The following is a 12055-nucleotide window of genomic DNA, read 5'->3' on the forward strand; positions in this document are numbered from 1 at the left end:
TTTTTTTTGGAGGGAATAACTGTTGCGCGTCCACAAAAGTCTTTACGTTCGCGCGTGCTATATATAGTTAGTTCGTCGTTTGTTCTGTCGTCTCATCAGGGAGAAGGATAATTGATGCGGCTCTCGCGCGACGAAACGCCGAAGGAAGCGAGGTTCATGCCGGGATGTGGCTGGAGTCGTCCGGATTTCGACCGGATTTACCCCCCCGCGCCATTTTGAAAATGGGCTGCCGGAACGGCAATCGATATAGCGGACGGCGCCAGCCGCATCGAGCGAGAAGGAACCTCGAGGACAACGGCGTTCCCGCTTGTCCTCGAGAGGCGCGTCCTTCCCGAGCCTTCGCGCTCCTCGAGTTGCTCCGAAATCGAGCCGAGTCGAATCGGCATAACTTTTGCGGAATTCGCAAGCCCCTGTGCGTGAGCAAAAAATCCTTTAGAACGAACCGACCGGTTGTTACGCCATCTTGATTCCATGCCCCACCATCTGCTCGATGGTGGTCTCACACTTAATCCCCGAACGATCGAACCTTACATACGGTACGCGCGATTTTCAGCCGACCTTTTCCGCGCTTGAAATCGCGCAATCGCGCATACCTGTGCCAATATACTTTATCGCTTTACCGACATTTCGAATCGTTGGGAGAAGAATGGTATAAGTCATCCTCGTATCTCCCATCCTTTTCTCTGAAACAAAGAACAAACTTTTCGACATTGCTTAATAGAAATTCCGGGAAATCTCATTATTTTATCGCAGTGTTATAATCATGATATTACACATACACACATAATTACATATATTCATATGTAATTAGGAATAAAGCAGAAAATATGTGTGACATATAAGGATTAATGATGCAGAGGATTAAGAATAAATATTTTCAGAGTTTTCACTTTAAATATTTAAAATAAAATAATTATCATCGAGAGAGAGAGAGAGAGAGAGAGAGAGAGAGAGAGAGAAACAATAAGAAATGTTTATTTAAATAATTATCTGTTTATTTATCATTGATTATCTATTATTTATAATTATTTATTCATTGTGTGAAATGATTTTCGTAAACTCGATAAATTTTTCGTTCGTTGATCTGTTCTTTGCGATTGATAAAATTGAGCAATGAAGAAGAAAGGAGGAGAAAGAGAAACAAAGAAGTAATAATATATTCTTGCAAATCTTGGTGTCTTCGACACGATGCGTTCGTTCCCCTTTCTTTTTTTTCTTTTTCGCCTTTGTGTCGATTTTGCATAGCAAATTTCTACCTGACCTGACTTGACCCTGACGCGTACTTAATGCAGTCGAGACTTCCATGGAAGCGATTGTTGTCTTGCTCGAGAAAGGACCGGTTTCAAACGGAGAAAAGCTCGAGAAAATGCGCCGGCCTGTTGATCCTTTTTAAAAGCGTGTTTTAAATATTTTTTGCAAAAAAATTTTTGACATATTTTTATTGATTTTCTCAAAAAAATCGTGCCTTTCCATGATAAAAGATTAATATATTTTGATTATTCATTGCTGATACTATTTTATCCTGTATCATCGTATGAAATCACACGTTTGATAGTTTGTTACATTTCTTATATTTCCATAATCATTTTGGAATAAAAATCATTAACACTAACATGGGTAAATTTTTACTCAGATATATTTTTTACTCATTGTCAGATATATTTTCAAGATAATCTGAAAAAAGTCATGAATATTTTAAAATGCCTTATCAGTATATATCCTAAGTGCTTGCCTAGAAGCTCTCTTATATTTCCATATAAAAATTTAAAGCATGATCCTTTTGAAAACGAGATTTTTTATTTTGAAAATAAAAAAGTACAAATCGATAGAAAGATAAAAAAATTTTTTGACAGAATATCTGAAAGAAGTATACATTATTATTTGAATTTATTCCCGAGTGAATTTTCATCCAGTGTTAGAAATCCAGGATTAAATGGGGAAATTCGCGAAGATTTATACGCGACGAGGATGTTGCGCCATGCGTCTCCTCTCAGACAGACAAGAAAATAGGGAGGGAAGGATTAACGCACGGCATTTGCGCTCGACCTGCATCGACGCACCTGCACCTGCGCCGCGTGCATACGTTGACCGGTGTTCGCTCAAAATCAAGCGGCCTCGTCAAATGTTCCTCTCGCGCGAATGCATCGCCGCTCCTTGTTGCAGCCTCGGAGGCTCTTTACACGCGAACCCTCTCAGCCGCGGACCCCGTCGATCTGCGCGCGCGCGCCCCCCTTCCCCTCTTCTTGCAATCGGCAGCAACTAGTTTCAGCAATAGCAGCGCCGGCGACTTCGCCGTCCACGCGATAACGGGTCGTTAACATGCCCACATCTGCCTTTCTCTCGGCGCACAGGCTCTCCGAGGAAGAGAGGAGGCGGCTTATCCTCCATCGCGCATTTTCAACGCTCCACGCGATTTCCCGGTTACGATCTCGAACGCGATCTTCGCATTAGAGGCACGGAGATATATGTCTTTTTAATGATGAACGTGATCATTTTATTCGAAATCGCATTTATTCATCCAATAGCCTTCGTTCGATGGAACGTAAACGTAAGAGAATGTTTATAATCGTGCCGAATATTTTTTTGTGATTTTTTTTTATCCTTTGTACGCGGAAAAGTGTCGAGGATAAAATTTTGTCGGCATCGTTTTTACACGTTGCTATTTTAATCGCTAATTATAACTTTAACCCATTAATTCATTCTTTTTTCGCCGCTGGGGCGAATCTTCCTATTTTGTCGTTTACGAGCACTTTTTACGATACGTTTCCTGGAACTTTCGCTCTTCTTGGTCGCGTTCTGGTCGCGTGTTTACACGGGTCTAGGAAGGGAGGAGGGGTTGCACGCGCCGCAACACCGGGTCGAAAATAGATCTATATAGCGGTCTCGGATATATATATGCGCGCGCATTTTTCAAGTCTACTAACTTTCCTCGTTTACCCTTATGACGGCCGCCGGCTTTCAATAACAGAACGAGTGCGACACGTGCGCGCGCGTATCTGTTCACGCATGCGAGACGCGAGACACACATTCATATTCACGGATTCGCGGTGTGATGGTGATGATAATAATGGTGATGATGGTGGTGGTGATGGTGGTGGTAGTAGTAGTTCGACATCTATTCTTCTACACGCTTCCACTACGGTTATTCTCAATTTTGACAACGGCTGCGAGAGAAAGAGCAGATGTCTTTTTTTTTTCGGGATCGAAATAGGGTCAATACAATGAGATGAAAGAATGAGAGACGAGGAACAAAAACGAAGCGTAAGAATACAACCCGCGCAGTAGTAGTATGTCTATATTCCTAACTAATCACAATGTCAAAGTGTTGTTTCAATAGACGGAGGCTCGTCCGTTTTATCCCTTTATGACATATGTCTCCCGCGATTGATGTAGCTTCTTCGAGTCATTATCTTATTTTTCGTGGTTATATTTGTTCCTTTTTCTTTCTCTTTATTAGCTATATCTGTATCTTAATGTATGCTAGCCCCTATATCGGGCCAAACTGTCGAATTAGACGCGTCAAGCGCAGGAAAATAATGGCTGATTGATTGGGCACACAGTTACACAGCGACACATGTATATATACGTACACTTCGTGCCCGTGGGAATTAGGGGACAGGCGTACTCTCGTGCAATGTCGTGGAAAAAGAATTTTTTTGTTTATCGTGGAGAGTGCGTGTGTCATTTGGATCACCGGATGAGTCAGCGGATGTGACATCGACTTGACGAAGTGTTGAGTCAGGTTGCGGGGACAAACATCGATCTCGAGTTTATTATCATCTTTAAAGATAGAGTATCTATATTCGCATTAGTATTCTTGCAAATGCGATTAATATTAAAATTATATACGTACTGTGCTATTAACTGTCGCTTTATATAAAAGTCAATACTTGGTTTGTGTAAATAAGAGAAAAAAAAAATTACACAAGTTAATTTATACAATGCTTACTGAGGAAAAAAAAAATTACAAGCACGAATTCGAAGGAAGAACACTCCGATCGGACACGCCGTGCATAAACAAGCGAGTCATCAATGTCTATTTATGCACCTGCATAGCCTTGAAATCGCCGCAAGATATTCAATTTTCCGGTTGCTTCTCGTCATCTCGTAGTTTCACTATGATACCATAATAGCCCGTCCGACGTTCTCTCTTCGGTATATACTTATCGTACGCGTTATCGCCGCAACGGAATTCTCTCACACGTCACCGTCAGACGGCGATCGTTCTGTCCGCGTTAACGCCTTAATAGATGGCATCGACCTCTGAATGCACTTATTAATCAATTGAACAATACGACCGAAAGAAATCTAGGCGCTCATTATATGTCTCTCCGCGCACCGTTGTTCGCACGAATCGAAACGGATAATATGAGAAGAGAAAAAAAAGGAGACGTTTTATATTATCTTTCATATATTTTGTTTCGCAAATGCCTTTCGCGAATTTTTTCTCGGTCTTTCTTTTGCCGCGAAATCGCGACAGCTGCATCGGAAAGATCGCGAATATACTCTCCGAGTATATATCACCGTGTTACTTGCTGATGATGCGCTAGCGACAACTTTTACTGCGTATCCAATACGCCTCCTCGCGTGTGCATTTCCATTCTCGCGGCCTCGAGCAACACTATTCCGCAATGCACGGAGAAAACTTGATAACTGATAACTTGAGGGAAAAGATTATAAAAATTATCGCTGTTTTGTTGCATCACTTAATCCATTGTAAAGTATAATTTTCATATTTTTTATATATATTTATTATTTATTTTATCGCGTTATTAAGTAGTATTACGTAAATATTGAACTTAAAATATTTTAATGTAATGATGAATATTTCTAGCAACGCTGTAACATCGTTTCGAATGACGGGGTTTCGATGTTATTGGTTCTGTGAATCAACAACAGAATGTTTGTTGTGTTTTCAAAATTTAACTTTGTACAATATTTTAATTATATTTAATGTTATTTATACACTCATTTATCGAATACATCAGAAAATACTGCACGGCAAAAAGTTTTAAAATATATGTTCAATTATCATTACTCTTACGCAAGACATCTTGCATTATAATTCTTGCGACGTAGTTCCTCTCGAGGACGATATGAACGATTTGCTCGATAATAGAACTGCGCGTGTGAGATCGTAAATATGAAAAATCAGACGCGCTGGAGATAAAGAGAGAAAAGATTCCAAATATGAAAACAAATAACAACGAGGAAAAAATACACATATACACAGGCGTATTTCATGTTGCACATCACCGAGTCTCTTCGCCATGAATCGCCTCGAAAGTATATCTACGGTGATGAATTCTCTTTCTCCATCCCTATTTTTATCGCAGGGAACTTTGAGCCAAGAGAACATGTCGAATTATACGAGTACTTCTTTTACGATGTACGGCCTTTACGTTTTCCGGAAACGTGTCGCGCCTGTGCGGCTACTACGCATCGCGTTTTATCTTACAATGTCACATGTTTGTTAAATATAATGTCGCAGCGCGATATGCCTTCGTGACCTTCCTCCTCCGGAAATTCGCAATTCAATCATAATAATAAACGTGATGTAGATAGAAAGAAAGACAGAGAAGAGTATTGTTACGGTAGGCTGGATTTTCCGGATGTCACTTCCCACGTTTTTCCCCTTGTAGATCGACATGTGTGATCAGTTCTCTCTACTCGGCGCGTTTCTCGTATACATTCTAGAGAGAGCTATTTTTCACCATAATGACGCATTACGAGATGCACGAGGAACCCACGTGGTGTACACGAGCGATATGGAATAAAATAAATATTTGTCGAAACCCTTCCTGCCGAGCTACCTAATATATTAGACGCTAATTATACTCCTTTTTTCTATTAAAAAAAAAATAGCAGTGCCTCGACGTTAATTCTTCTGACATGTAAGATTTTCAGAAAGCCACTCGAATAAATTGATCGCAGAGGAGAAGGAGAGAGAGAGAGCGATACGATTTCGTATCTTCCATTATTCTTGTTAGCTGCTAAAGTTACGAATTATTCCGCTGATTCGATAATCCAGGAGGAAATAGGGATGAAACGAAGCAGAACGCGCAAAGCCGAGCGCTCTCCCTCTCGACGAAAACGTGGCTCGCGCTTCCTTTGTGCGGAACCTATTACAATTTGTTCTGAAATTTGGCTATGGCGGAGGGGGATTGTTCGTTAGTCCATAAGGGTGGCATTGTGCCCCATTAATTCGGGAGCCAAGCCGACATGCAATAATAGCGTTCCTCCATTGCAGAATTCTGTCTAGAATAATTTATTTCGAGAGATCGCTATCTACTTATTTTATTATATTTTGTACAAATGTACATATAACGAATCGAACTATCGCGCCCATCATCTTTTGTTCGTCACTCGAGTTTCGTACATTTCAGACTTTGTCACTGGAAATGCGCTGACTGTATCGAAAATCACGTGAGCGAAGCGAGGATTTCTCTCGTGGAAGTGACAATATTGTGTCACCGTGTTTCCGGCTCGAGATCCGTCACCCGGTACACAGCTAGGCGCATGCGTGACAGTCGGTGTACTCGGCAAAGTGCAATGTACCGTGAATAGACTGCCTAGAAACAAATGTCATTATGTAGTGACAGTGATACAGCCGCTTCGCGGTTCCGACTTCGACGCGTGTAGTTTTGTTTTGTCCTCGCGAGACTCGATCGTTACAAGAATTAACTTACCACGTATTCCGTATTCTCGTCCCTCAATTAGCGCCGAATGTTCGTTTGCGTTTGCATTGACTACCATTCGCGTGATTTAACTATGACGTGTAACGCAACGAATGCGCATTCATTCGGGAAACGAATTGCCGCTGCTAGAAAGCAGAAAATTATTTTTGTTTCTGTGATAAAAATTGCTTCCACGAGAATTTCTCACTCATTAATGGAAATTTTTTTCAATGAAAATTCGGAATATACATATATACATATATATTTGCGATGTGAAAATTAAAGATGTTGTTATCGCATTTCCAAGATATTTTCGCAATCAAAACTCTAAACTGATCAATGGATATATCTATAAATAAAAATAAGTATAGAAAGAAATAAATAATAACGATGAAATATATGCCACGAGAAAACTTGACGATATCTGCGATACGAAAGTCGCTTATATCCAATGCTGGAGAGTTGTTGATTTCTATCTTAAACATTAACATGAAATGTCGGATAAATGAGAAACATTTATAAGATCGTTATATATGCGGGGTCACGAGATATATTTCTATATAGTAAGTAATTTTATATCTTGTAATACGAGTGCATTACAAGATATAAAAGACTGCACACGGTTTACCTTACTTTAAAGATAAAAATATAATGTAATATAGATAGCGTTTATTGCTTTAATTTTATCATAGTTGTATCGAACTGCTTATCATAGCCTTATTTATTTTTAAAAAATATTCCAGTATATGAGGTATGGATATATAATTAGATTTTACCGTGAGAAAAGATAAAAAAAAGTACATTTAATTAATTTTTATTCATGAAAGTATGCAAGTTAATATTCTTATAAAGCATTAATATTTTTAATAGAGAAAAACTACAATAGATTTGTCCTACATATATTTATGTTTATAGGAGAAATCCTAGTGGTTTATAGTTTTCGATCGTTTCTCTTTCAAGCTTCTTCGATCGGCACACAAAGAACGTAGTAACTACAACCATCGCCACTGCAGATGCGTTACGCATCGCGGACGTCAGCTGCTCGCGCACGTAGATGTGTGTGTATACGCTCATATACGTCGTAAGCCACGTGGTCGTTTAAATACGCGCACGGCAAATGAGCAGTCTTAGTTGGCTTGGCTTTTAACGCGCTTTTCTTAGTCATGTCGTGCTAATTTTTCGTAGTCGTCCCCTTGGTACTGCGGTCGTTTCCGCTTTCGTTCGCGAGCAAAGTCGTACCGTTATTCACAAGTTTGCGCGCTTCTCGATGAGAGACTGCTAGCGTTTTCTTTCTTCTTCCGAGAATAATTAAGACCCCAACGTGCGATGTACGTTTCTGTTCGCTTTGTCATTATATTGTCAATACAATCAAGACAATCTAGACTTTTTTTACATCAACAATATGTTTCGAATTTAGGATCTCTCTACGAATATCCTCGAACGACATGATTTATAGTTTGAAATTAGCATCGGATATTTAAGCGTGGTAACAGTATAGAATTTAATTTGCGGTATAACAGTTGTATTGTGGGTATATAATGCTTCCTATAAATAATAGCTTCGATATTGTATACAAAAGAGCTTTCACGCGTTTATTGGTGTTTTTCCATGCTCTTTTTTTCCACGTTTTAACTGAGCACACATAACGGAAACGAATACCAAGCAAATCCTTGAGTAGGACAATACTTAGTTGTTTTCCAATGAAAGAGCGTTTCCGTTGTGCTGTTGTTCTTTGTTTTTTTTTCAGATTGTGAATGTCTTTCGTCTAGTTTATTATCGCCATCTCGATGCTGTATATTTACGAACGAGTTTTTAATAAAAAATATTTTTGAAAAAGAGAACGATCATCGACAGGTAGAACCTCCTTCGTTGCACCTGCGCGTAAATCCGTGCAAAAAGCACGAGAGGCACGCCCATGTGCATCGATAAACATAAATTTCGCTTATCAGATCAATCTGGCGCAGGTGAATCGTATATCGTGTCATTTTTACGTCAAATCGCGATCGTTGCTTTTCAGATTCGCTTGCCCTTATGAACCAGATTTGCCGACACGAAACGGTTTCGTGTCGAGGGATTCGAGCGCGTATCCTCTCGCGGATCTCCGATGTATCTGTTACGGTGAAAGTTGCTCCCGCTCTTCGACATAACTTCGCGAGTCGCGATTTATTCGCGCATCGGGAAACAGATCATATGATCTTATCCGCGGCGAAATTGTTGCGAATCGATGCGACTGCATAAGATTTGAACGAACTCGTATTATCAATTTTAAGCTTTCTCCCTCTTCATTAATTTTATTCTAGTATAGGAATTCGTATTAGCTTTATTCTACAACTCATATGCTTAAGAAAATGTGACAAAATATTTTAATCTACTCCATCTTTTTGATTGCAGAAACGAATTTAGCTGGACACCATCTGGTACCCAGAAGGCAAGTGAGATAAAGACAGGTGGCACGAGAAAGTAAGAAGAAATCATGGGTGCGAGACAGAGCAAGAGGTCCGTGGACATAACGACGACGCCGAAGAAGGAGGGAATACCCGTCGAGGGAGGCGTCGTCGGCGATGCGGCCGCACCTGGCGACGGTAAGCTGGAAAGGATCGAGGAGGCTGACACGAAGCCCACTACCAACGGCATAGCACCGCACACGGACAGCCCTGACGACAAAGAGGACAAAGATGAGGCTACCGAGAAGGACAAGGAGCAAGTGAGTACTATTTAACAATTCCTCACAATTCGTCGATTTTTCAAAATCTTTTAAACCGAAATATCAGTCTCAGAGATTCTACAATAATTTATATTTTTGTAGACTATATGAATTTTAGTAAAATATATATAATTCCATGTTTATATATTTTTTAAATAATAGTAAAAATTCATTGAGAAAAAGAAAACAAGATTGCGTATATTTCCAATTAGTCATTTTTTCGGTTTAAAAATTAATATCGACGATTAAAATGAATGAAGTTTGTTTTGCTGACTTGAAAGCCACCGATTCTTGTACATATTATCTTAAAATCATGTCAGCCATATTAGGGTCAAGTGTTTGCACAGGTGATTACCTCGATTTCAGTCTGGGCGATATAATCATATTTGTGTTCCGAGTTCTGCTCAGACCGATGGTTTTCCATTACGAAGCGTATATTGATGCTTTATTAGCACACGTTCTCATTATTAATGAGCAAGTTTGCTCGAGGTGACTATACGTTGACTCGAGTTTCCGGCTTTGATGATTATATACGAAGGCCGATCATCGGACTGACAACGAGATATATATTTATTTTTCCAATTATTTTCATATACGTGTAAGCGTAGTGTTGCATTTTTATTTCGTTGTATAATTATGCTTCCCATATGCGAGGCAAATTTGACGTGTCTAGATAACGACACGTCGAATAACACGTTTTCGCTCTCTCTCTCCGCGGATTGACATTTTCGAATCGCGTTTCGGTGAGTCATTCGCTCAATTGTCGATCAAAATCTTGAATGATCTCGTTCTCTCAAGTTACGCGAACGGTTGCCAACAGACGCGTGCTGAATCACTCGTTCGCTCATAAAGGTCTCATAGGTACTCCGAAGTTTATCTCGCCGACGATTCATCCGACGTAGACAGCGAATCATTAATCTTAATCGATTCGTCGAAAGCGACGACGCATCGGTTTCTTTTCGCGTTAGCGATATTTTTATCAGCCTTAAGAACCAAAAACATCGTGTGCATAAAATAATAAAAAGTTATATATATATATGTTTCTGTGTGTCTGCTTTTAAAATATTATTATCGAGACATTTTCCTTAATAATTTAAGATATAAATATAAATGAAAATAGCGAATAAAATATCTTAATATTATAAATAAACATTATCATTATAATAAATTGTTGGTGACGTTATTGGAACGTGCATTTATTTAGAAGAGTTCTTTAATACTATAATTCTTTGTCATATCGCTATAAAGAAATTATATCTAGCATCCGCTGAAAGGTACGAAACTTTATTTGGCATATGAATTCAAATGTCGCGTTTATGATATTTGAGAGTATTCTGACCTAGGAGAGAAAATGCTCTGCTTCGTTTGCTACCGAGAGCAAACCTTCGATAATGATCGATTTCCTATTCGTACGAAGGCATAACTCATGAACGCGAAACTCAGCTCACTGAACCCTCCTCGCATGATCATTACGTCGCGATCGTTTCAATGATCGTTCAAGCGTGCGGCTTTGATGGCATGATAATCATTATGGCATTACATAAGATGCGATGTAAACGGAAAGCTGGTACGCTTATCGAGCCATGATTTATTGCGCATCACGCGTCAACAGATTAGCGCTTAAAGTTCATTTTATTTACATCGTAGAGGCCAGATAAATAACATAGGTAATCTCTGTTGGTGTACATGTTTGATTTTTATTCGACGTGTCTAATCTGTTAAATTATTTTTTTGATTATATTGGATTTTATTATGATTAGATAATGCGAATATATTTACACATTCGATTGACATAATCGATTATTATAAACTTTACATTTTACATATGACTCGTATTAAAGAAAAGGAAAAAAAACATTTTTAAGTTATTTATATTCTGAAGTTTTTGCCGAAGAAATGATTGGTTTCAATGTTCAATTTATATTTTTCAACTTATATTTTTCAAGTACAACTCGAAAAAATCGAGAAAACTTAGCGCGTTTCGTGGAGTATCAATTACCTCGTGGCAAGTTTTCGGATCACTCTTCTCGAGTCGAATCTCATAAGTGTGCGCGGCGGTTTATATCTCGAAATACTTCCTCGCTTTGATGAAACTTGATATTTCCCCGATTGAGTAAGCCCGGCGGCAGCTGTCACGCACTAGATACGACACACGAGCGTACCTTACCACCCCTTCCGCTCCTTCCTTTTCATTTCCCTTCGACAAGTCATTTCTGTTCCTCTTTCGTTCCCTCGTTCTCTGCGATTCACGAAGGTTTAAAGGCGTCATTTACTTCGACAATCCGAGCGAACATTTCTCCCTCGTCATAAACGTTTCAACTTGAAAGAAGAGCGTAGGAATTTTGGTTCAAATCAGTTTCTCTACGTTGATCAATAATTTCGTGGCAATATTTTATCTCGATATATAGGATGGGCACAAACATTCCGGCCAGACTTTGAGATTTTATAAAAAATTTAATTCTGAACAAAAAATTTCCTATAAATATGGATCGAAATACTTCTTTAAAAACTTAGCGCCCAAAAACCTCTGAAGTCAGTTATGTTTTTTTATTTTAATAAATAATCAATATTAAATTTAAAAATAAAATAAAATAATAAAATAAAATATAATAAAATAATAAAATAAAATAAAAAAAATAAAATAAAAATAAAAATAAAATAAAATGTCATTTTC

General features: G+C 38.8%; 1 protein-coding gene across 1 annotated transcript in view; it reads left to right on the forward strand.

Annotated features, from left to right (window-relative positions):
* LOC126850752 (A-kinase anchor protein 200) overlaps positions 1-12055 on the forward strand; it is an 86351-nt gene that overhangs the window by 37463 nt on the left and 36833 nt on the right. Inside the window, exon 2 of the mRNA XM_050594043.1 lies at positions 9069-9381. Within this exon, the coding sequence (XP_050450000.1) occupies positions 9151-9381 (231 nt within the window). The 5' untranslated portion in view covers positions 9069-9150. The remainder of the gene's footprint in view (positions 1-9068; positions 9382-12055) is intronic.

This window comes from Cataglyphis hispanica, chromosome 7, assembly GCF_021464435.1.
Source record: "Cataglyphis hispanica isolate Lineage 1 chromosome 7, ULB_Chis1_1.0, whole genome shotgun sequence".
NCBI classification, from domain to species: Eukaryota; Metazoa; Arthropoda; class Insecta; order Hymenoptera; family Formicidae; genus Cataglyphis; species Cataglyphis hispanica.